The 25,975-nt window shown below is 50.8% G+C and overlaps 1 protein-coding gene across 2 annotated transcripts; it reads right to left on the reverse strand.

Moving 5' to 3' along the window:
• Nucleotides 1-545: 545 nt before the first annotated feature.
• Oas3 (2'-5' oligoadenylate synthetase 3) lies at nt 546-25,132 on the reverse strand. Of its 2 annotated transcripts, NM_145226.2 has the most exons (16): nt 24,899-25,107; nt 21,315-21,597; nt 20,329-20,504; nt 18,459-18,694; nt 17,299-17,452; nt 16,489-16,995; nt 13,446-13,725; nt 11,692-11,867; nt 9,029-9,279; nt 8,573-8,717; nt 7,369-7,542; nt 6,161-6,446; nt 4,353-4,528; nt 3,475-3,713; nt 2,004-2,151; nt 546-1,823 (listed from the first exon to the last, which is right to left on the reverse strand). In NM_145226.2, the coding sequence occupies exons 1-16, from the start codon at nt 25,070-25,072 to the stop codon at nt 1,812-1,814; spliced, it is 3,417 nt and encodes a 1,138-aa protein (NP_660261.1). In that variant the 5' UTR covers nt 25,073-25,107; the 3' UTR covers nt 546-1,811. The 2 variants fall into 2 exon arrangements, with proteins under 2 accessions (NP_660261.1, XP_030110371.1); XM_030254511.1 differs by lacking the exon at nt 546-1,823 and having other exon boundaries at nt 1,835-2,151; nt 24,899-25,132.
• Nucleotides 25,133-25,975: the final 843 nt, after the last annotated feature.

The raw sequence follows: 25,975 nt of genomic DNA on the forward strand, positions 1-25,975 counted from the left end.
TCAAGGGTTTGCAAACCCTTCTTGTCCTCCAGGGGACCCCCTGTTTTGCATTGCATTCGGGGATGACAGCCATCATGGTGTAGCATGACGTTTCCTGGGGAGACATGAACAAATGTCTGTTCATCTCAGACAGGGCACAATGACTGAGCAAGGAAGATTCCACCTGGGTGTAAGTGGATGAGCCGATAGGTTTATTGGGGTTACTAGTAAAGCATAGGTGGGGGTTTACAGGGGTGTAGGTGATCTAAGTATTGCATTGTCCCAAAGCCTCAACTTTCACCAACAATAACTCAAGAAAGCTGCATTCCTGGGCTTCCTCCTGAGGGAGTGGGTAGAGCCACAGGCAAGGCCTGGGGACCCTTCCGGCATCTTCACCCCTAAGGCCCAGTTATCACGTGTTTTTCTCATTTCATTGCGGTGGCTGTGGGCCAGGTACTTTGTAGTCATCACAACTTCAGCCCTATGAAGGTCATGGTCACATTACTTGGGGAACTGTCTTAGTCAGGGTTTCTATTCCCCCACAAACATCACAACCAAGAAGCAAGTTGGGGAGGAAAGGGTTTATTCAGCTTACACTTCCACATTGCTGTTCATCACTAAAGGAAGTCAGAACTGGAACTCAAACAGGTCAGGAAGCAGGAGCTGATGCAGAGGCCATGGAGGGATGTTTCTTATTGGCTTGCTTCCCCTGGCTTGCTCAGCTTGATCTCTTATAGAACTCAAGACTACCAGCCCAGGGATGGCACCACCCACAATGGGCCCTCCTCTTTGATCACCAACTGAGAAAATGCCCCACAGCTGGATCTCATGGAGGCATTTCCCCAACTGAAGCTCCTTTCTCTGATAACTCCAGCCTATGTCAAGTTGACACACAAAACCAGCCAGTACAGGAACATAGTTGGACCTCAGCTGGTGGGTCTCTGTAGGCAGAGGGATATACACAGGCTCAAGGGGCAGAGAGATGCCAGGGAGGAGTATGGCTTCTTGGCAGGGCTGAGGCACTCCTGGGTGGGGCTGTGGAAGTTGGGGCAGAGCCCATGGTAGATGAACAGCAGACTAGAAGATCTAGAGATGTCTGGTTCCTAGGGTGTCTAGTGTGGGAGTCAGGGACACCGGGATGATCATGGTTGAGGTCAATGAAGCCCCACCAGGTGGGTAAACAGTGGGAAGAAAGGGAGGGCTATGGGTGGGCAGGTGGGCAGAAGGGAGATGGTGTGAGGAAGCACATACATGCATATATACATATATAACATACACATACAAACATACATACACACAGACATGTCGACACACAAAGACATAATACATCTATAGACATACAGATACACTTACAGATACACTACACATAAACACACAGACATTCACACAGATACACATGAACATAAGTACATACATACATTTACATATAGATAGACACATATAGATACCCAAAGATACACAGATATAGACACACACACAGACATATGAACACACATACATACACACATTTACATACAGACAGACACATATAGATACTCACAGATACACAGACACACAGAGTCACCTATAGACACACTATACACAAACAGACACACATACATGAATACACACACACACACACACACACATACATATATACAGACACATATAGATACCCACAGATACACAGACACGCACATAGACACACCCTCATATAGGCACACAGACATACCACAAATACACACATACAGATAAATACAACACACACACACACACACTCAGATACTCTGAGTATCACTTGCTGAGGGCTGGTGTCACTTTCTATCAATGGTGACCACTGATCTCTCTAGACTTCACACAGCGGCCTGTGGGAAGGAAGACAGGCTGGTTACCTAAGTCTTTCCGCAGAGCTGAGGCCACTCACCACACAGGAAGTGGAGGCACAGGGACTACAGGGGCCATGACTGAGTCTTGCCCCTCAGGGAGGACCATGTCTGCCCATGCCTATGTCTGTGATACTTCTGTCTGCCTCACATGTCCCTCACCTTTACCGGCCATGGCTTGATGGGATTGCCATCCCTGTCCACGCAGCACAGGGCAGATGCGTACACGGTAGCCTCCTTGGCAAGCAGATCCCAGCGAGCGTTGTGGCCCAGGTTGCCTGTCGGGTCAGCTGGGTCCAGGATGACAGGCCTGCAATTGTAACCAGGGCTAGTCTTATTCCCACAGCGTCCCCTTGTTACACACACACCACTTTTTTCATGCTCTGCCAAGGTAGACATTACTAATCATTCACCGTGCTGTGATTTCCCCCTTCTACAGGTGAAACAGGCATTGCTAATCAATTACAGCACTGGTTCTACCACCCTCCCTCCCAGCCTCCATGGCAGACACCATTACCTAGCTAATGTATATCATACAGCAGACTATTTCTCAGTGTACACTGCTACTACTCACAAACTGTCAATGTAACCTGAGTTTAGGGGGCAATCTTGCTGACCTCCATGCTCATTTCAGAGGTGGGTAAGATGGTGAAGAATGTGTTTCTATAACCTGGAGGCTGCCGATATAAAGCTGCCAGATCTAATGATTGCAAACACTAGATGCCCAGATGCATCTGAGTGTCTCAGGACTCATGAATACACTTAAGTTTTGAGGTGGGAATCTTCATGATATAGCCCAGGCTGGCTACTTACCTCAGCCTCCTAATTTCCTCTCATTCTTTTTTTTTTGTGTGTGTGTGTGTATGAGTGCTTTGTTTGCATGTATGTCTACGCATATGGATGCCTGGTACCATGGAAACCAGAAGAGGACATTGGGTCCCCAGGAACTGGAATAACAGATGGTTGTGAGCTATCTATGGGTGCTGGGGATGGAGCCTAGGTCTCCCTCAAGAGCAGCCAGTGCACTTAACTGCTGATCCATCTCTCTGTCCCTTCTGTCTCCTCCTCTTGAATATTGTGATTACAGATGTGCCTCGTGGCATCTGTAATTTTTTTTTCTTTTGGTCAGGGCCTCACATAGCCCAGGCTGGCCTTGAACTTGTTTTATAGCTGAGGATGACTTTGAACTCCCGATCCTCCTGCCTCCTCCCCACAAGTGCTCACATCACAGCCATGCACCACCACACCCAGTTTATGTGGTGATTGGGATGGAACCCGGGGCTTCTTGCATCCCAGGCAACCCTCTACCAGCTGAACCATTCCGGCTCTCACATTAAATATAAAAAGCATATTCAGGCCCCAAATTTTGTGTGAGAGCTACTCAGACTAACACACTATTTGTTGTTTGTTCATGCATGAGCTGAATGTGGCATCTTGTATTTACTTCATCTGGCAGCCACATTCACAGGTGACCCAGAAGCTGACTACCTCCTAAGCCACTAAAAGCACCACTCTGGGAAGCCACCCAGCTCCAGAGAGCAGGACCTGCCCCTGTCCTCTGCCTTTAGGAGGCAGGAAGAAGTGGGCACCATGGATCTGAGATAGGGGAGTCTGGGGGGGGGGGTGACCAAACCTGGGCTTCCGAAGCTGCATCTTCAGGAAGTCACCGATGGTCTTGTCTTCTGCGCTGTAGTTGATGGTCCAATAGACGCAGAGCTGCCGGTACTGGACAATCAGCTCCAGAACAGTGCGGAAGCCCTCCGCCATGTTGAACTGGGGATTCTGGCCACCTTGCTCCCAGGCGTACACAGTTAGGAGCTCCAGCCCGTGCTGGGGAGGCAAGGAACCCTTCCCCTTGATGGTCTTGTTACACTGGGGAAGCAGGGGACAGGAGATGTGTAGGTTCACATTGGCAACACAATACCTAATGCCTCACACAGGTTAAAAGGGACCCCTGGGCTTGACAGATGGATATTCTAACACTTAACAGAACGTCTGTGTGTGCCAGGTGATTGGCTAGGCAACACCCTTGACACATGGACATAATTCGTTAGCTTCACTTTTTATTTGTGGGGTGTGTGTGGGGGGGTTGGGGGGATAGAACTCAGAGCAAGTGCTTTACCAGTATCCTGCCAAGAATCTGCGCCCCAGCCTGGCATTTCTTATTTTGAGACAGGTTTTTGCCAAGTTGGCCAGACCAGCCTTGAACTCACTCGCTCTGTAGCCCAAGGCCAATCTTGACTTTTCGATTTTTCTGCCTCAGTCTCCTAAGTAACTGAGATGACAAACCCGTACCAGACCAGGCTTGACCCCACTTCATGGACAGGAAAACCAAGGTCCTCTGGGTGGAATGTGACTGATTTTACATTCTATGTTTGTTGCCAAACAGACCCGTGTCTCCTCTAATGAAATTTACTCAGGGCACAGTATCTGGGACCCAGCCTGGCTGTGAGTGTTGGGGGGTGGGTAGTGGTGGTGGAATAGGAGTGACTGACGGTCCCTGTGACAAACCTGTTGGTACCAGTATTTCACCAGCCGGATCAGGCTCTTGAGTTTGGTGGGACGGGAGGTAATGAAGTCCCTCTGCAGCTCTGTGAAGCAGGTAGAGAACTCTCCTGCATTACTGCAGCTGTGGATGAGGTCTGTGTAGACCCGGGGATCAGGCCGAGAGCCGGACCTCAGCTGGCCTATAAGAAAGAGAAGGCTAGAGTCACTTTGTTTGCCAGGGAGCCCAGGTGGGCCAGCTTAGAAAGCTGGTCTGAGAGACCCTTAGCGTCCCTTGAGATTTGAGACCCACTGGGAGATCACCAGGTGTTTTGGGGGGGCATAGGTGTGGCTCAGCCTAGCTTAGATTCTTCCATGAGAGTGGGATTCTCTGCCTGGCTGGCTCCTTTTCAGCCACCAGTCCGTCCATCACAGAGAGAGTTTTGGCTTATGGTGTAGTGCCTTTAACCCTCTCTGATGCCCTTCAGTCCTATCGGGGCGAGGGCTCTGGTAGTCATTAGACAAAACTTCTGCTTTGGGTAACAGGGCTGCTGGGGCAGGGGCCTGATCTCACCATGCTGGCTCTAAGGACCTAAATAGAAGCAGAGCAGATGAGTTTGTATAAGAAGAACCAGAACCTACATAGTATCAAAATGCCTGCCTGCCTGCCTCATTCAGTATGCGGGTGCTGAGAAGTAAGCTTGGGTCCTGAGGTAGTTTCCCTGCCCTCCCTGGGGCTAGAGAAATGGCTCAGTGGTTAAGAGCACTGGCTGCTCTTCCAGAGGTCCTGAGTTCAATTTCCAGCAACCACATGGTGGTTCACAACCATCTGTAATGGGGTCTGACGCCCTCCTCTGGCAGGCAGGTGTACATGCAGATAGAGCACTCATATTATAAATAAATAAATAAATAAATAAATAAATAAATAAATAAATAAACAAATACTTGAAAAAAAGAACGCCTTCTGCACACACAATAGGGTCATGTATTTAAATGCTTATAGTCTTGAGATGGTGGAACTGTTTAGAAAGGATTAGGAGGTGTGGCCTTGCTGTTGTATGTTGTAGGTGTGTCCCTGGGGGTGGGCTTTAAGATTTTAAAGTCCCACACTAAGCCCAGTCAGGCTCATTCTCTCCCTCCCTCCCTCCCTCCTTCTCTCTCTCTCTCTCTCTCTCTCTCTCCAACTCCTGCTTCCCCTTCTCCCTCTCTCTCTTCCCCCTCCTCTCTCCCCTTCCCCTCCCTCTCTGCTCCTCTCCCTCCTTTTCTCCCCTCTTCCTCTCTCTGCCCCTCTCCCTCCTTCTCTTCCCCTCCCTCTCTTTCCCTCTCCCTCCTTCTCTCCCCTTCCCTCTCTTCCCCCCCACTCTCTTCCCCCCCTTCTCCCTTTCTCCCCCTCCCTTCTTTCTCTTCCCCCTCCCCCTCCTCCTATCCCTCTCCTCCTGGGGATCAAAACTTAGCTCTCACCTACCTCTGCCTGCCATCATGCTTCCTGCTACAATAACAAGTAACCATCTGAAACCAGCAAGCCCTCAATAAAATGCTTTCTTTTATCAAGCGTTGCCTTAGTCACGGCGACTCTTCACCGCAGTAGAACAGTAGCTAAGATCCTCCGCAAGAACATTGTGTGCTTCCAATCAACAGGCCAAGTCTCCAGCCCCTCACCCAGCATCTTTGTGGCAATCAAAAAAAGCCCCCCCCCCCCCCGGCCGCCGCCACCCCACACAGCAGGAGGGTACCTACTGCATGAGTAGGCATGGCCTGGTTGCACAGTTCCCTACAGCTGCCCAGAACCACCCCGCCTCTGCTCTTCTTGCTCCTGCCTCTGTCTGGGACCTCACCGAGAGCATCAAAGGCTGGCAGGACGTCAAAGTCCACGCTTTGGTCCAGCAGCGTCTGGGATGTCAGCGTGAAGCTGAGCACTCGGGGGTTCTTCCTCTTGGAGACCTCAAACTTGACATCGAAGCTGTGCATCTGCTGACACGCCTCCAGATGAGCCTGGATCTCCGAGATGATCTCTGCCCGATGGCTGCCTTGCTCAGAGAACTGGCGGAAGCAGCTGAGAAACACCACCAGGTCGGCATCTGAGCGTCCTTGTAGAGCCGTGCCTTTGGCAGAAGACCCACCCTGGGGAGAACATAGATGGTGGCTTGAGCCCTGAAGTGCCCTTTGGCGTCCTATAACCAGTGTGTGTGCATGTGGAAGCCAGAGGGGGACTCTGATATTTCCATCAATCTCTATCATCATCATCATCGTCGTCGTCATCGTCATCATCTTGAGGCAGGGTCTCTCACTGAGCCTGGAGCTCACCAATGCAACTGTACTAACTGATTAGCCAGCCCTGGGGTTTTCCTCTTTTGACTCTGGAATTGGAGTATTACAGTCATGTTCCACCATGCATGCAGCGATGGGGACGGAATCCAAGGATGCTTGTACTTTAGGTAAGCTCTCTGCCATCCGAATGACGTTCCCTCGGAGAGAAGCGAGTCCTTTCTAGAGGTTTAGCCCTCCTAAGGGCTTGCCACAGAGGGAGACATGGGAAGTCAAGGCAGTTTTGTATGTATTTGTGGAAATCAGACAGTTTGGTTGTTGTCATTGGGGTTGTTGATAAATTTCTTGTGATTTTTAGTTAAAGAAAGAAAGAAGGAAGGAAGGAAGGAAGGAAGGAAGGAAGGAAGGAAGGAAGGAAGGAAAGGAAAGGAAAGGAAGGAAGGAAGGAAGAAAGAAAGAAAGAGAGAGAGAGAGAGAGAGAGAGAAAGAAAGAAAGAGAGAGAGAGAGAGAAAGGCAGATCCAGGAACCAGAGAGACTAGCCATCGCTGGTACCCCCGTGGATGCCCCCTGTATCGCACCGTACCTGCAAAGGGATCTCCTCCCCAGCCTCCAGCTATATCCCCTGCCTTGTTCCTTTGCCGTGGATAAGGACATCACTAGGGCCCACCAGGTGGCTGGAGAGGGGTCCCATCCCGCAGGGAACCACCTCCCGTTCCCGCCCCCGCCCCGCCCCGCCCCCGTCCCCGCCCCCATCCGCCAAAGCACCCTGGGTCGCACCTTGACCACCTTGAGCACCTTGATGGTAGAGTTCCGGAAGCAGTTTTCTTTCAGGAAGGAACATATGGTGTCCACGGCTCTCTTCACTTGAGTCAGGAAGTGGCGGTTGGGCTGGAGGAATTCACTGATGAATTTGTCCAGGTCCTCAGCTAGGGTCTGGTGAAGGAGGGCTGGCTGTGGAGAGAGACCGGCGGGGCTGGCTGGAGCAGGATGCGGGACAAACCCGAGTGTCCATCCTTCAGCATCCGCGGAGGCTGATGCTCCCTAGTCTCCTAGACTACCTGTTCTTCCTCACTGGCTGGCACATCCTGAAGTAGCCTCAGTTTCTCCACCTTTAAATGGGTATATGGCCACTCCTCCCCATCCCAGTGGCTCTTACATGTTAAATGGAACAACATCATATCAGCTGTGGTCCAGATATGATTTGCCTTTCAAAGACTCATGCATTGCACACTGGGCCCTCCATAGGGATGGGGGATCCTTTAAAGATGGAGCCTTGTGGAAGGTGCCTCAGGATGGGCTTAAGGTGGTCCTCAGAGAGCACTGAGTGGGTTCTGACAGGAAAATGTGACAAGAGCCAGCTTGGTCCTCTGTATCCCAGTAGCCTCTCACCTTGGGTCATGATGCGTTCCTTCAAAACACACTCCCCCAGCTTCACAGCATTCATCACGGCATCCTCAACACAGCCCAGTTCATGCCAGTGCCATAACCTTGAGCCACCTTCTCTATAAAGTTGCCTGGCTTTAGGTATTTTGTTATAGTCACAGAAATGGACTAAGTAGGACAGAAGGCCTTTGGGAGCTAGCTGCAGGTAGCTATGTCTTGGATCTTTCTTCTCCAAACACAGAGCCTGACTATTTGACTGGGGCCTTACATAGAGATGAGAAGTGTGTTGCTTTGTATAGTTTTATAGTTTTCTCTAACCCAGTCTCTTTAAGACTTTAGAAACATACCGTTTATTATGTGGCATATGGTGTGTGTGTGTGTGTGTGTGTGTGTGTGTGTGTGTGTGTGTGAGCGCCCACGCACACATACGCGTGCTCATATACAGATCATCTGTGGAGGTCAGAAAACAACTCTGTGGGTCCAGTTCTCCCCTTTCCCCTTTGAGTGTGTTCTGGGAACTGAACTCAAGTTGTCAGGCTTGTGGGCAAGCACTTTACCCTCTGGCTCATCTCAGTGGCCCCAAGGCCCCGTTTCTTACCGTCACATCCCAGGGTGGCACCAGAGTCCCATCCCCACTCTGAAGGCAGACTTGTGACCCAAGGGCAGCTGCCTCCTGAGCTAATAGCTTCCAGTCGCCCTGGCCCACGTTCCAGGTGGGATCTGCAGGGTCCAGGACTAGAGGCCTGGGGACAGAGCAGAGGGAGGCAGGAAGGACAGTCAGTTCTGAGCAGCTGGGAGGGGCCAGAAGCAATGTTGGGTGGAGCCTAAGCCAGCTCTTGGCGTCCTTAACTCTAATGGTGTTTAATTGTGCTAATGAAATGGGCTCTGGGGTCCTCTGGCTACTGGAGTCCATGCTTCCTCATCAGAATCCAGAGGCAATCAGAAAGGGTGGGATGGGCGACCCAAAGCCTACCATGGCCGCCTCCTCCTCGGTACATGGACTCCAGGAGAGAGTAGGAAGAGGGGGCTGAGGTGGTCACTGGGGAGTATGCACCTGGCTTTCCGAAGCTGGCAGAGAAGATGTGCTCTGATGGCCGGGTCCTGCACACTGTAGTTGACCGTCCAGTAGATACAAAGCGACTGGTGCTGTTGGATCAGCCTCAGGATGGTCCGCAGGCCTTCAGCCAGGCTGAACTTTTGCTCTCCACAGCCTTGTTCCCAGGCAAAGATGGTCAGGAGCTCCAGGGCGTAGGCTGGGGGCGGAGCATCACCTGCCGCCTCTCCTCCTTTATATCGAGTGACAACCTGTCACCCAACCAGAGACCCGTCAAGTGGACATCTACTCCAGGTTATCCCTTGGGCGTTAGGAGGTGGTAGTGTATGTAAAGAGAATCTATACAGGAACAGGGGCTGTAATGTGTCTACCATAGTATCCCAGCACCATCTGGCAAGTGCCAAGTATGGGTGCAGGCAGATGTTTGTAGAATACAGTGATGGTGAACCAAAGCCCGCCTTCAGGGCTGCTGGACCAATCAGAACTAAGGCCCGCCCTCAGGGCTGCTGGGCCAATTGGAACTAAAGCTCGCCTTCAGGGCTGCTGGACTGATCAGTGATCATAAGGAATCTAGACTGCTGCAGGCCCAGAACCTGAGTTTACTTTTAGCACCCATGATAGCCATGCTATGCCCAGCTCTGGGTCTGACTAAGCATCCTTGCGACTTGTCAAAAACCAGCTTTGACGACGTTGAGTCAGTGGACCAAAAGCTGGTAACTCCTGGCAATTCGGTTCTCTTCTGCTCTTCTGGGGCTAGAGCTGATGACTTCTGGCAGTGAACTCTCTCTTACTATTGGGGGCCAAGGCTAATGGTTTCTGCCAATTGACTCCTGCTGATAGCAGCAGGGGACTATAAAAAGAAACTTAGTTGCTCTGGCCTGTGCTTCTCTGTGACCAGGGAGAGACATTGAACTCTTAACCCTTTAAGAGGCTGGCAAGAAAGAAAAGCAAAGAGAGAAAATCATGCATACACACACAGGAAGAAGAAAAGCAGGCTCTAGTAAGCGAATCCCAACAATTTCACATATGCACATATATACACATGTGTGTATATATATAACATATATATATATTACATACATAATACACACACACATATTTATAGCTAATGGATAGAGCAAAGCTCTAACAAGTAGGCTCTGACAACCTTTATTTTTGCTTTTAGCTTTTTATAGGTTTCCAGACAAACGTTCTCTATGTAAGAAAAAAATTACCTCACAGATAAAATGTTACCCAGGAGAGAGTTACAGCAGGACGCTGATAATAAGTTCAAAGCAGTTGTTTTAATTGCAACTCATTCTATAAGCCCATTATAAGTTAAAAGCAATAGTTTTATACATCCGTGGCTTTGCTCTATCATGGCGCACACCTGTGGTCTCGTCCTTGAACTTGACCTAGAATGAATGTTTTTCTTTGATCAAAAATCTGTCCCACACTTATTTCTCTTCCTAGTGCAATTTACTTGCTTGTAGTGTATGAAGGCTTATTGAGCTCCTTACCATGCAACCTCATTATTCTATGAAGAGGAGGCACTTTCTATTCTTGATCCTAACTTCATTATATCTTCCTGGTAAAACCACTAAAACCACCTCCTTAGACTTTCCATCAATTATTCTAACTTCCTAAAGTTATTTAAGCCAAATCAGTAATTCTACAAAATCATGAATTCATCTAAGCAGCATCAATACAAGAAAGTATGTCTTTCTATTGATTCTGCAGGAAATCTGCCCAACAGAGTGGGTTAAGAAACCCAGGAAACCACAGGCTATGTTAGATATTGTGAGGGATGAAAGACAGAGCAGCGAGAAGCAATCTTGAGATGGAGTCCCTGTGGTCCATGTACCTTTTCAGGACTCACCCATCGTGGCCATGCAAAGCAGTGGCCCATCATCTCCTGGAAGCGTACTCACTTGCCACAGCCTCCCTTGCATGGCTCCTGACAGTAACTGTTTACAGGAAGCCTTTTGGGATGTGTTGATTTAACAGCTAGCTTCCACCAACCCAAAGGCTAACCTGGTTATCAGTAGAAGGTGAGGGAGGCTATAGCAGAACTCTCCTCTCTGCTGCTATCCACTATTGTATCTGAGAACTGTTTTGATTTAAGACGTTTCTCTTCTTTTCTTTTCTTTTCTTTTCTTTTCTTTTCTTTTCTTTTCTTTTCTTTCTTTCTTTCTTTCTTTCTTTTTTTTTTTTGTAGTGTTTTTGAGACAGGGTCTCTTTATGTAGCCCTGGCTATCCTGGAACTCACAGAGATCTGTCTGCTTCTGCCTCCTGAGTGCTGGGATTAAAGGTGTACACCACCACTCCTGGTTTGGGCTTTTTTTTTTTTTTTTTTTAATTCTGTTACTATAAAATGTCATGAAACTGTCCCCTCTGAACATGGAATTTGGTGACCTGCATCTGGTGGCTTGTATTCCTGTCCACGTTAAACTAACTCTTACCCCTTTAAGGAGAGAGCTGGTTTTTGCTTTTGTTAAGGACATGAATGTGACCTGGCCCTCAGAGAAGGGCTTGCAAAGGAAGAAGGTTCCTAGAAGCTGCTCACGTTGCAGTACAACTTGAAAACAGGTGGTGATAGTGGACCATCCTAGGCACTTGGGGGTGAAGACTGTGATGGGGGTGGCTTCCTGGGAAGGGGGAGGGGGAGGGGGGAGGGTGCTCACCTGGCGGTACCAGTGTTTGACCAGTAGCATCAGGCTCTTAAGTTTGGGAGGGCAAGTGTTTATGAAGTTCCTTCGAAGCTCTGCGAAGCAGGCTGCGTGCTCCCCAGCCTGGCAGCCGCTGCTGAGGAGCGAGGAGTACACCTGGGGCTGAGGTTTGGTGCCGGACTTCAGCGGCCCTGCAGAAGCGCAGAACACATGTGACAACCATTCACCCATTCACGGATTACGCTGCGGCCAGCCATGTTAGCAATCTGTGTTAGCATCACTGTAATATGTAGCCCAGGCTGGCCTGGAACTTGTAGTGGTCCTCCAGTCTCAGCCTTTCAAGGGCTGGGATTATATGTATATAGCTTTTGGTTCATAGTTTGCGCCTCCCCCCCCCCACCCCCCGATTCTGCAATGAGTTCTGGGGCCAGACAGGCCTGGGTTCAGATCCAAGCTGTGTGGATTGCCTTTGGGTCTCAGTTTTCTCAGAGTGAAAGGAACCCATGAGGCTTCAGAGATGGCTCAGTGGATCCCGTTTGCTGGTGGAGCTCCCAGTAACAAGTCACAAAGGAGGAAGAGTGGCAGGGGCAACAACAGAGGAGGTGTCTCAAGGAGATTTAACACTTTAATAACCTGAATCTGGGGGGCTGGAGAGATAGTTCAGTGGTTAAAAACACTTGTTCTGCTGGACGTGGTGGCACACACCTTTAATCCCAGCACTTGGGAGGCAGAGGCAGGCGAATTTCTAGTTCAAGGCTAGCCTGGTCTACAGAGTGAGTTCCAGGACAGCCAGGGCTACACAGAGAAACCCTGTCTCAAAACACCAAACAAACAAAAAACAAAAACAAAAATAAAACAAACCAAAAAAACTCCCCAAAAAGCAAAAACCAAAAACTCTTGTTCTTGCAGACTCAGGTTCCATTCTTGACACCCGCAGGGCGGCACGCAACATTGTGTGACTCCAGCCCCGGGGATCTGGCGCCGCTTTTTGGCTCCTGCGGGTACTGCATGCATGTCTCATTACAGGTAAGCACACATGAAAGAGAAATTAAGAAAGAAGGAAAAAAACACCCAATAATTTGAGACTGGACCTAGACTCACACATCTATGATCCTGGAAGACTTGTGAAGCTGAAACAGGGGGATGGCACTCGGCTTGCATATCAAGACCCAGTTTAAGGGCTGTTGAGATGGCTCAGTGGGTAAGAGCACTGACTGCTCAAAGGTCCTGAGTTCAAATCCCAGCAACCACATGGTGGCTCACAACTATCCTTAATGAGATCTGACACCCTCTTCTGATGCATCTGAAGTCAGTTACAGTGTATTTATGTATAATAATAAATAAATCTTTGGGCCGGAGCAAGCAGGGACTGAGCGAGCGGGGCCGACTTGAACAAGTGAGGTTGACTGGAGCAAGCAGAAGTCCTAAAAAATTCAATTCCCAACAACCACATGAAAGCTCGCAACCATCTGTACAGCTACAGTGTACTCACATATATAAAAAGTAAATAAATAAATCTTTTTAAAAACAGTTTAAAATAAAATGAGTGGGGAAATATAGTGAACAGTGGAGCTGGGGCAGGTGACCCCAGGACAGAGAAGAGAGGAAACAGGGAGGTGACATTTAAGTAGCAGCACTGGGGAATGTTTGATGATTGCTTTAAGATCTCCCAGGGGCGATTTTCAGTGCTTCATGAATCCCAAGGAATATGACAGGTGCCCCCTGTTCAATGGTTCCCAGTTCCCTGGGGGGTCCCACAACTGTCTTACCCACAGCATCAAAAGCAGGCAGCACACTGAGGTCCACCCGGTTGCTGAGGTCGGTGGACGCCAGCTGGAGTTGCAGAGCGTTGGGCTTCTGTTCAATAAACTGGAGGCTCAGTCCAGGCACGGGGTTCTGACACCAGTGTCGTAGCTGGGCCTGCATGTCACGCAGGATCTCTGCCTGGTGAGGCTTCTGGCCCTTGAAGTCCCCGAGGGTTTTATAAAAGATGACAAGTTCCACATCGCAGCTGCCCCTGAGGTCTGTGCCACGGCCGAAAGAGCCGCCCTGTGGAGGGAAGTGCAGCTCAGACTTTAGACTCTTTTTTCTTAATTTTTTTTATTATTTAGATGTATTTTATACATCAAACATATTAATAACATTGAATATTTTGAGAATAAAATAACATAAAAATTTGATCAACTTTTCTTTTTTCCTTTTTTGGAGACAGGATTTCTTTGTGTAGCCCTGGCTGTCCTGGAACTCACTCTGTAGACCAGGCTGGCCTTGAACTCAGAAATCTGTCTGCTTCTGCCTTCCGAGTGCTGGGATTAAAGGCATGTGCCACTATTGCCCAGCTTTGTTCAACTTTTATATTCATATCCTTTCCATACCCTAAAAATATCATTAATGAATGTTTAATACTATCCATAACTGAGGATCCTATCTCTAATGTTGAATACTAAGTTGTTTCAAAACATACAAAGTATTCTTTAGGAGTCAAGCATAGTGAAAGAGCATAAAATATTTAAAAATGATAAAAAATGGTAAACAAAAAGCCCCTGGCTTTGGGCTTTGCTTAGTACCTGCTAGGGCAGGAAGGGTGCTAAACACTGGATACCCTGACTCTCATATGTGTGTGTGTGTGTGTGTGTGTGTGTGTGTGTGTGTGTGTGTGAGAGAGAGAGAGAGAGAGAGAGAGAGAGAGAGAGAGAGAGAGAAAGGAGGGGTTGTCTCCATCTATGTGGTCTAGGCTGACCTTGAACTCAAGACCTTCCCCACCACCACCCCCCACGCCGTTGTCCTTCAAGTGCTGGGATGAAGGGTGTGTGCCACCAGGCTTGGTGAGACTAATTTTAAAAAATACCATGGGTAGGCATTGGGCAGGTCTTAGCAGAGGGGAGGGATGTGAGAGAGCTGAGGCTTGGGGGCAGCAGGGGAGAAGGTTCCAGGAGAGAAGTCCTGACTACAAGCCCCCTCATGAGCCTGGACCTGGCGGAGCAGATCAATGTGAGGCCAGAAAGGGACCGGCCCCACAGCCCTCAGGGGAAACACAGAAGATTTTGAGCTCAAGACGGGAGTGATCCAATTGTTTTAACAGGAATTTTAAACAGCAAAATCCCAGACACCTCATGGGGGGTGGGGGGGTCTCTCTTGGTGATAAAGCAATTGCCTGGGATGGTGAGGTGCAGGTGTCAGTCAAAAACACACCAAACGAACAATAAAACTGTATCATTAAAAGCAAAACAAGCCAGTTGTGGTAGGCCATACCTGCAACCCCAGTTCTGGTGATGGTGAGGCAGGAGGAAGGGCTGGAATTTGAGGCTAGCCTGGGCTACATAGTGAGTTCCTGGCTAGCTTGGGCTGCATGGGAGACCCTATTCCTCTTCCAAAAGTTCCAACCATTGAAGGAGAGGAGGAGGAAGAGGAAGAGGAGGAAGGAGGAGAGACAGGGAGACAGATGGGAGTTGGGGGGACAGACATTGGGGGTGGGGGAAATGAGAAGGAGACAGGGTCTACTATGACAAGGATGATTGATGACAATGATGAAGAAGAAGAGGAAGAAGAGGAAGAGGAAGAAGAGGGAGAGGAAGAGGAAGAGGAAGAAAGCAAAAGCAAGCTTAGCTGGTTTGGCTTTTGATGACATGGAAATGTGGCCACAGTGCTGGATGAACATGTGTAGTACCACGAAAGGTAGCCTGGTTCCCGGTTGAGCTAAGGCCAGAAGTCCTGGTGACCCTGAAGGGACGGTAGGCCTGATTCCTGGGCACCAAGCCCCTGTCACTTGCTACACCCCCCCCCCCCCCAGTAGATTTGTGGTAGAGGTAGAGGATGTGACCTGTGGTCACATAGGCTCCAGGCAGATCTCCATTTTAATGAGGTACCTAAAGGCCTGGAGAGCTTAGCCAATTAAGCTTTCCTTCCCAGACGCTCCTCCCTGTGAAAGGTATCTAACCTCAGGCCCCCCCTGAGAAAGTGGGGTACAGTTTTATTCATCCACTTTCCGCCATGACAACAAATGCCTTAAAAACATGGACTGTCTCTTCTCATCGGGATCTGCCTGGGGAGCCATGGAGAAGGCCTTCGCCTATAGAGCCGCCATCTAATCTCCTGTAGAAGGCCTCTCTGCGTTCCCAGCCAAGGCTGCCTCCAAGCCAAGCCAAGCCCAAGCCATAGCTGCCACCAAGCCAAGAACTTTCCCCTCAGGACCATCCTGAGCTCCCCTCCCCACCCCCATCCAGGCCAGCCCTGCGCCCCCCCCTGCCCCCGCCTCCATTCTCAGCTCTTCTGCAGCTCCCAGTGGTGCCTCGGTGTCCAAGAGCCTGAGAACCAAATGGCCCCGGTCTCCTTAGAGGAGACCAGCTCTGAGCTGAGCTCTGAGCCAGCTCTGGCTGTCCTGAGCTGTGTCTTGGGGCTTATCTATGGCTCCCCACCCACCCACTCACCACTTGGGGTAAGAGCAGTCAACTTCCTGTGTCCTGCCTCCCCGAGTGGCCGAGCCCTGTTGTGGACCCATAACCCTACAAACATACCCAGCATAGGCTCCTGCAAGCATGGGAACATCAGAGAGCAGGGTAGGTTAGCCATGATGTAGGACATATGGAGTCGCCAGAAGTTATAAACATAGCTTTGATTTACCCTATTTCCAGCTTAAAGTAGGACCTGACTCCATTGTAACCCAAGGAGTGTCTGTTTGTCTATACCCAGCCAGCAAGCCACACTTCCTAGGACATTCAGTTCCCCTGGCCAACCTTGGCTCTGTTGAGGACCCTCCCTGACCACCGTGGTTCCCCAGGGGCCTTCCAATGGCACCTTCATCTTCGGACTCACCTTGCTGACCCTCAAGACTTTGTATACACTCTTCTCCCGGAGGCAGCACAAGATGGCGTCGATGGCCTGCTTCACCTGCTGCTGGAACTGGGGACTCGGCCTAAGGTGGTCCTGGATGAAGCAGTCTAGATCCTTGCTGGGGATCTGTGACAGATCTGGGCTCATCCGTGACCCAGCGGTGGAGATGCTAGAGCGGTCAGGAGGCATGTGTGAGGATGCTGTGCTCTGGGTGATCCGAACATGACTTGAGATACTATCCAATGCTGCTTCCTGGACAGTCTTTGGGTGAGCTGCTTTCTTGCGGATCTTGCGGGTTTTATTGGCACTTGGGTTGGGCATAGCAGGGATCTTGGTGGCTGCTTCTGGAAATCCTGGAGCTGAATTGGAAGGTTTTTGGCTCCTTTCCTTTGACTGAACAGCAAGGTGGCCTTTGTTGTCTTCAAGGGCCTGGTTAGGCCCTTGATAGATTGGGTGGCCCAAATCCAAGATCCCAGCCCGTGGCAGGCCCTGGAAGGTGGTGAACAAGCCTTATCAGCCAGAGCAGAAAGTGTCTCTCACCACCCAGGCTTTCTCCCAGCCTGTCTGGACACGGCTGAAGTGACTGAGGCTTGGGAAGGGGGAGGAGCCATGGGAGATACGGACCTTGGTGTATAGCAGGCCAGGTGCTCTGCTGGGGAGAGAGCTGTGAGGAATTCTAGGTGGACAGACATATCCAGAGAGCAGACACCACAGGCAGCCCCAAGCTGCTGTACCCCACAACCCTTAGCACATGAGCACAAAGCCTGTGATCCCTGGTGTTCCCTTACTCACCGGCCCCTCCCAAGGCTGCACAAGGACTCCTGAGGCCTGCTTGAAGCACTGCTGGCTAAAGCTGGACTCAGCCTCCTGGGCCAGCACATCCCAGCGCCAGGCTGTCCCGTTGCCCACGTCCCACGTTGGATCAGCTGGATCCAGGATCACGGGCCTGTAATTCCAGAGACAAAAAAGCTCCAGGCACTCTGAAGGGTCAGAGTTAGGGCAGATCTGACACTCACCCCAGCTTTGCCCTTCTAGACTCATGGAGAGGTTTCCTTATTTGCATAATGATGGTATCACCCACTTTGCTGGAGCCCTGGGTCCTCAACTCCAACATGGTGGTTTGAATGAGAACAGTCCCTCTTAGACTCACATATTTAGATATTTAGTCCCCAGTTGGTGGAACTATTTGGAAAGGATTAGGAGGCGTGGCCTTGTTGGAGGAGGGGTGTCACTGGGTATGTGGGTGAGCTTTGAGGTCTCAAAATACTTTCCCTTCCCCATTCCTGGCTTCTCCTGCTCCCCCAGCCCCCATCCTGCCTGTGGATCAGGATGTGAGCTCTCAGCTACTGCTCCAGCACCATGCCTGCCTGCCTGCTGCCATGCTCTCTGCCACGAGGGTTCCATCCTCTGGAACCATGAGCCCCAATTAAATTTGCTTTATAAGTTGCCTTGGTCATGGTGTTCAGCATAGCATAGCATAGCATAGCATAGCATAGCATAGCATAGCATAGCATAGCATAGCATAGCATAGCATGACAAATTTACAAAAACACTTCCCACCAATGAGTGAGCCACAACAGTATGGATGGATCACAGAGACTTAATGAGGAGGAGGAAGAAGCAGACCCAGCAGGGCGTGCCTCCAGAGTTTCTCCACTAGGGCTAAAGACCAGGCAAGACTCCGAGATGTTACCTCTGGGTGCTGCTGTCTGGGAGGGAGCCCCGCCCCCTGCCCCCGGCATGCTGGACATGTTCCGTGGCCTGAGGGGTGGCTTCACATGTGTAAAAACTGCCATCAATGTATGACTATCCACATGTTGATTAAACAGGCACGGTGTGAGCCCTGGGTATGGTTCTGTTTCTAAACTCCCCCAAGTGTTTAATCAACCAGGACCAACTCATTCCCCTAGCGTCCAGGACGGGAGAGCAGACAGTGGGAGCTGAGGGAATACCTGGGTCTCTTAAGCTGCCTTCGCAAGAACTCTCCAACTGCAGGGTCCTCGAAGCCATAGTTTTCCGTCCAGAAAATGCAGAGGTACTTGCTGTGTTGGATCAAGGCCAGGACGGTCCGGAGCCCTTGGGCCAGGCTGAAGCTGTCCTTCCCACAGCCCTGCTCCCAGGCAAAGATGGTAAGCAGCTCTAGGGCGTAGCTGGGGGGCAGTGTGGCCCTCACGGCCCGTGTCTGCACCTGTGAACCGCAGGGAGGGCTTAGCTCAGTGAGGGGGGACAGAGCTGGGGCTCATAACACCCCACAGTCTGATCCTGGGGCTGTGAACTGCTTCCTCAGATAGCCCCAGGATCCAGCACCCCACCCCCACCCTGCCAGTCTTTCTCATCTGCCTACTGTGGGGTTTCAGACTGGCATGAGGGAACTGGAAGGAATGAAAGTCGAGCCCCAGCAGAAAGGTGGCCAGAGAGGAGTCTGCAGGGAGACTGATGTTAGTTGGTCAGTTTTGCCCAAATAAAAAGAGGCAGGTCTGGGGCTCAGTGAGATTGGAGAAGATGAGACACTTGGTACCCAGGGGGAAAGGGTGCTGAGGAACCATTCTCTTTCCTGGAGCACAGGGTAGACTGGGTGGTTGGGCTTCACCCGTTCCTCTGGGCTCTGTCTCTCCTCCGCTGGACACAGGACTTTGGAGGGGCCCATGCTCCTAAAGGAGACACACTGGCTCTCCAGAAGTGACTTGTCTGGGTGGAGGTGGCCAGCAGCCCTGCCCTACATTCCCCTCACCTCTGGGTTCATGGCACATAAGTCTAGGCACATGGGCACCCAGGTATTGGAAGAATATTCTAGAACCCAGGATGCCTGACTCCATAGTTGGCTCTTATGTCTCTTCCCTTCCATCCTCCCTTCTTTAGGAAAGAGGATCCCATGTAGCCCTGGTTGTCCTTAGGTTGACGGTGAAGTCCTAGGTGTCCAAGGTCTTCCTCACCCCACCCCCACCTTAACCCCCACCCCCGAGAGCTGGGGTTACAGGTGTGCGCCATCACAGCTTGGCTCTCCTGGTTTGTTTGTTTTAAGAGAGTCATATGCCATGTGGCCCACACTGACTGCAAGTGTCCAATCTTCCCCGATTCTCCTCCTCCCAAATTAGGATTCAGGGCCATGCATTTGCCCATAGAGAGTCCACCTGATGTTCGAGGAACCCAAGACTTGTGCGTTCCTTTATGGGCAAGTAGCAGAAGCAGAGGCCCAGAGGGGTCTGGGGATTTGCCCAAGGCCAAACAGCAAATGAAGATCTGAATTAGAACCCAGAATCTTCTCCCACCCAGACCTGCCTACAGTGAGTGGTTTACTGGAGCCAAGATATGTGGCCCCGGATTTGAGGGGAGCTTGTTCCCTCATCTCCAGGCAGAAGCAGGGCACTCCACAACCCACCTTTCCATCAGAGTTGCTAAACAAGTATGAACAGATCGGGAAGCCATTCAGAGGCTGGGAAGGATCTGAGCTCACAAACCCAAAAAGAAAGGCTTTCGCAAGGATTCATGGGAGATTCATTTAGAGAAAGACATCTTAAGATTCCCACAGGATGAATCATTCAGAGAAGAAATGATTTATACCTGCTAACATTGAAACCCAACTATTCTCAGTGAGAAGTGACTCTTAAAGATGGTAGGGGTGTAATCCACAGACTGGGAGACCACATCCTCATTATTGTAAGTAAATAAAGATCAACATCCATAGTATGTAAAGAGCACCCATAAATCAATAAGAAATCAGCTCACAAGAGAAAACCATAGGCAAAGAACATGGCAGGTGCTTCCCAGAAAGAGAATAAAATGGTGTTAGGATATAGGCAGGACCAACCCACGCGGCCTCACCTGGTGGTACCAGTGTTTGACCAGCAGGATTAAGTTCTTAAGCTTGGCTGGGCGAGTGTTCACAAAGTTCTTTCGGGGCTCAGTGAAGCAGGCTGAGTACTCCCCGGCCTGGCAGTGGCTGCTAAGGAGGGAGGAGTACACGTTGGGTGTCGGCTTGACTCCAGAGCGGGGCTGTCCTGGGGGCATCAAGGGCAGCGGGTTAGGAAGACACAGAGGACACCGTGGACACTGAACTCAGCCCCTGTCTGGAGCTGGGGGTGCAGGGTAGGGGCTGAGGGGAAGACTAGGATTTCAAGGTGACTAAACAGAGAGGAGCTTCCAGCTAAGGCATGGGTGTCAGGGGCCTGGCTGCTGTGGTCAGGAACTGGTCACAGCGGGGTACAGGCACTGACCCTGTACCTTTGTCCTCATTATCAGGTGGGGACAGAAGTGTATTTCAGGATAAGTATAGCATATTATAGGTGGAGCATCTTAGAAAATTCAATTTTTTTTTTTTTTTTTTTTTGGGTTTTTCGAGACAGGGTTTCTCTGTGTAGCCCTGGCTGTCCTGGAACTCACTCTGTAGATACCAGGCTGGCCTCGAATTCAGAAATCTGCCTGCCTCTGCCTCCCAAGTGCTGGGATCAAAGGCGTGCACCACCACTGCCTGGCAGAATTCAAAATTCTTAACAAAGTCTCCAAAAGAGCACTTTTCATCAGCCTCGGTCATCACAAAAAGAACTTTGCCTTTAGGGTGGAGGGAGGCAAACCAAAATAGCGTAGTGAGGACCAGGCACCTGCCCCAAGACTGCAGAGACAGGGGAACTAGGTATTTCTGGCTCCTGGGTATCTTAAGATCGATATATTTAGGCAAGAAGCCAAGATCCAGAGAGGGCTAGGGGCTCTCCTCGGTCACACAGCAAGTGGGTAGAAGGTCAAAAGGCAATGGCCAATCTTTCTCCTAATGATGATGCCCCCGTCTCTGGACCAGGCCAGGGACCTCTCACCTAGGACATCAAAGGCAGGCACCAGGCTAACATCTATCCAGTGTTCTCCGTCTGCCGATGCCAGACGAAACTGTAAGATCCTGGACGCCTTTGACTGAGAAAACTCAAAAGTCAGGCCAGGCCCGGGGTGGCCCCCCCAGGACTCCAGCAACATTCGCATGGCACCCAGGGTCTCTGAGTGACAGGTCTTCTGGTCACCAAAGCTCTGGAAGCAGTCGAGGAAGATGACGAGTTCGACATCGGTGCCACCTCTGAGAGCTGTGCCCCGGGCATAGGCTCCTCCCTGTGAAGAAGAGAGACAGCTGGGGACTACATGCACACTCTGGTACTGTTCCCCATAGGGGCTCCTGAGGGACCAGATGGGCCGTGAGGGCTGGGGAGGGGCCGCCACGTAGCTATTGGCATCTGTCACCAGGTAGAACCAGCGTCCTGCTCACAGCAGCCGGGCTTGAGCTTGGAGAAAGACTTTAATCTGTAAATGAACACCTGTTGTTGATGCTGGACTCCAATCCTGCCAACCCTTTCCTATTTTTAAAGTATCGTATTTATTTTTATTTCATGTGTATGGGTGCTCTGCCTGCACATATGTATGCATAGTGTGTGTGTGCCTGCAGAACCCAGAAGACAGGTCCTGGGTTTCCCTGGAACTGACATTATACACCGTTGTGAGCCGCCATGCTGGTACTGGGAAAGGAACCCAGGTCCTCCACGAAAGCAGCCAGAGGTCTGAACCCCTGAGACATCTCTCTAGCCCCCTTTTCGGTTTGCACATGTGTGCATGTTTGCACATGTGGGCACATGTAAGCATGGGGTACGTGTGTATGAGTGCTTCTGTGTGTGTACACGTGTATGTGTTTGTATCAGGTGCGTACCAGTGCTTGTGGGTATGTGTGTGGATATGCATGTCCATGTGTGTGTATGTGTATGTGCATGCGTGTGTATATGTGGGTGTATATATGTGTGGGTGTTTATGTGTGTGCATGTGTGTGTGCTTTTGTGTGTGAGTGTGTGGTGTGTTTGTGCATGTGTGGTGTGCGTCTGTGTGTGAGTCTGTGAGTGTGTGTGTGTGTGTGTGTGTGTGTGTGTGTGTGTGAGTGCATGTGGACACCCAAGGCTGATATTAGTAATCATCTCTCTCACTGCGGCAGGATCCCTGGATCAAACCCAGAGCTCTCCGAGGCCTGAATCACAGGCTACCACACCCACCTGGCATCTATGTGGGTTCTGGATATTTGACCTCCAGGCCTCATGCTTGTGTGGCCTTAGCCACTGAGCGGTCCCTTCAGCCTCCGTTCTCAGCTCTTTCGAGCCAAGTGTGGCCGGGAAGTTCACTTTTTTTTTTGGCACCGAGGACAGTGACAGGCCTAGTGTCCAGACCCTTTGGACGATGTTTGGGTCTCAAAGCTTCCAGCCTGAGGACTCTGGAAGGTGACTTCCAAGACCCATGCTCTGTACTCTGTATCAGCCATCTGTTATCTGCTCTGAGCACACAGGCCGCCCTGGTGTGGCCAAATATAGCGGCAGATACTCGCATGTGAGCCCAGTTGTAGGACTGGAAGAGTCAGATGAGGCACAGGCGCCACACAGTCTGGGGCTCCCGTTACCCCAGTGATGACGCCAGGCCCCTCAAGGCTGATCCTCTGGTTGTGTGTGGAGAGACAGTAGAGGAAATAACCACTAGGCAGCTTCCAGTATCACCCATGAGCACCTCCCTAAGGATGATGGGAGGAAGGTACTTCCTCATCTTGCAAAGGAAACACAGAACACCTGGGAGGGGTTGCTTCCGTCTCTCTTTCCTGAAGCCGAAAAAGAAGAGGAGTGTAGAGGTTTTGCTCTTGCAGGCCGCCTCAGTGCTGAGTGTGGGCCCCCAAGACCTGGAGTCTGCGCCCAAATTATTTCTGATTGGCGAATAAAGATCCTGGCAGCCAATAGCTGGGCAGAAGAGACATGGGTGGTTTAGGTTTCCTGGGCTTGTGGTCTGAGGAGAACCACAAGGAAAAGAAGGCGGTGGAGGGGGAGAAGCTGCTGTGGGTTAGGTGAGTCATAGAAACGTGGTCCCGAGGGCTGGCCAATCAGAGTTAAGAGCAGCCCAGATGAAACATAGTAAGTGATAACTTAGGGTTATTGATGGGAAAGTAGATTCTAATAGCATAGAAGGTAGGTATCTGCCCAGCTCTTGTGCTGTTTAAGGCTTACTGTAAATATAAAGGCTGTGTGTGTCTTTTATCTGGGGGCTGAATGATCAAAGGCAGGGTAGAAACTCTACGCTGGGATTAAAAATCTCTACGACAGAGGAGAGGGGGTTCCCAGCTGACATCTCAGGGGCACAATGAGGGTCTTCCCCGCCATCCTGTATTTAGCTCAGTTATGGTTTTCAAACCCATCCCATGAGGAGTTTAAAGAGGTCTTGCTCCATGAACCCTGTTCCTTCCACCCCCACCCCTACCCGATCCTCTTTGGGCGGTTGAAAGGAGACTTTGTAGCCTCTGGTGGACCACACCTGTAACCCCCAGTACACAAGGGCCAAGTTAGGTCTGAAATAATGGCCTGGTGATGTTTATATTACTCACTGCTCATATATTACTCACTGCTCATCAACCCTCACCCGAGGACCTCTCCACTCTCTAATGCAACTGTGCCCTAAACTGTTCCTGGCCTGAGGTATATCGCTTGGGAGACTGGGAGGAGGGGAGAGCCTGTGCAGCTTACAGAAGGCCTGGTCTCTGCTGGTGAAGACTTTCCAGTGGGGCCCACTTCCCTAGGCTCAGTAAGGAAGACCAATAGATTCATTGTTTCCCAGAGTGACCTGTGGCGGATTGTTTCCTGTTAACCCCTGGGGCTTTAGGAGGAGGGATACACATCCCCCATTCCCTAGAAGGAATTCAGCCACACCTGAGATGCAGAAGCAGGCTCTGTCTCCCAGACCCAAGCCTCCTTCCACATCTCCAGCTCAGATGCAGCCTCAGGAACTGTCAGGTGACCCGAGACCTGCCCAGGACAATCTCTAGTCTCACTGTGCCCCTCCTAGGTCCCTATGATGCCCCTGCATCAGCAGGTTTACCAGGCTTAAGGCGGCTCAGAGTTTATCTCCCCCTAGTTCTCTGAGAAGCCAAAGGTTCTTGGGCGGCCTGGCAGGATGCCCAGGTGACACAGTGTGGCTTAGAGTAGCAGCTCAGCTCCACTCAGCCTCAGTTTCCCCACTCCTAAAGCTGGCAGTAATCCCTACCTCAGGTGCCATGTTGGTGAGGGAGTCTGTGTGCTTTAGCCGGGTCATGTTCTTTTTCTCAAAGACTGGGTCCCAATGGGTGTGAGTGCGTGATCCCCCTGCCTCAGATCAGCGAGGCTCAGGCAGTGTGAAGTTAGAGTCTGAGTGATTGAGTGAATGAGTGAATGAGACAGCCTTTAGGAGAGCATAGGAAGCCATCAGGTGACCCAGTGTGGCCCTGGCTGGGCCTTTACCCTGGAAGTGTAACTTGGGTTTTGATGCCTCAGTTTCCCCACAGACTGGCTGGTTATAGCAACACCTGAGCCATCCCTCAAGAAGACCCTGAAGGTGTTTGCCCTGGGGTGCCCCACCCTCTCACCTTGGCAATCCTTATCACTCTTGGTCTCTGTGACCCTCGGGCTCTGTGCTGCTGTAGGGTGATGTTTAGCGACCCCAGAGCACCCCGTACGGCTGCTGTGAACTCAGGGGCTGGGTGCAGGTTGTGGGCCACCAGCTTATCCAGAGCTCCGGCTGGCGTGTGGAACAGGTCCATGTTGACCGGTACTCTCAGTAGAGTTTCGTTTCTCTCCAGGGCTTCTTGGGGGTGTTCCTGAGGTGACAGTGGGTGTGTTCCCTGAGTCACCTCCCTTCACTTTCGTTTTCTCCTCCCTGCTGAGTTCCTCTCTTCCCTGACTCAGGCTCAGGGTGTTTGTTGAGATTATCTGTTTATGGTTCTGCTGTCTCCTGGTGTGACTTCTGACCCTCTGGGCAGCCTGGGAACATTGGGGACCAGGCTCACAGGTCCCCTAGGTCCCCTGAGGCTTCCTGACCTCCTATTTGGGGACCCAAGATAGGCTGCCACAGAGCACCTCAGAGCCAGGCCTGAGGAAGCAGAGCCCCCCACAGTCCTCCCCACCCAAGTTCTCATCTATTGTTTTGCTGTGCTGCCCTGTGTTAACCTCTCTGGGCCTCAGTTTTTTCCATCTGTAAAAATGGGGTTATATTAATGAGCCTCCATTAAATGCCTGGTAGTGGTCTTAACATAAGTATGCAGGGTGGCAGATGGACAGAGAGGTTGAGTAAGTCATCTAGCATCACACAGCATGACTGTCAGAGTTAGAATCTGAACCCAGGTCTTCCAGTCCCAGGCATCCTGACTTTTTGCTCCTTGCTCTGCTGAGGCACAACGATGCTCCAAGAGGAGACATCAGATTGATGAGTGTGAGGCCCTTGGCTGGGGCTGCACAAAGGACTAAGGTAAGAAATGAGGGCTTCTGTGCTTAGCGCCCTGTTTGTGGGAGGAGATGCTGAAGACAGAAGCAAGGGCAAGTTCAGATTGGAGGCCAAGTGATGGTTCTGCTGCACGCCTGCGTGTTTGTGTGTGTGCATGTGTCTGTGTGTGTGTGTAGGGCATGTGTGTCGGAACATGTGTGTCTGTACTTGTGTGCGCGTGCAT

The sequence above is a fragment of the Mus musculus genome, chromosome 5 (assembly GCF_000001635.26).
Source record: "Mus musculus strain C57BL/6J chromosome 5, GRCm38.p6 C57BL/6J".
Lineage (NCBI taxonomy): Eukaryota > Metazoa > Chordata > Mammalia > Rodentia > Muridae > Mus > Mus musculus.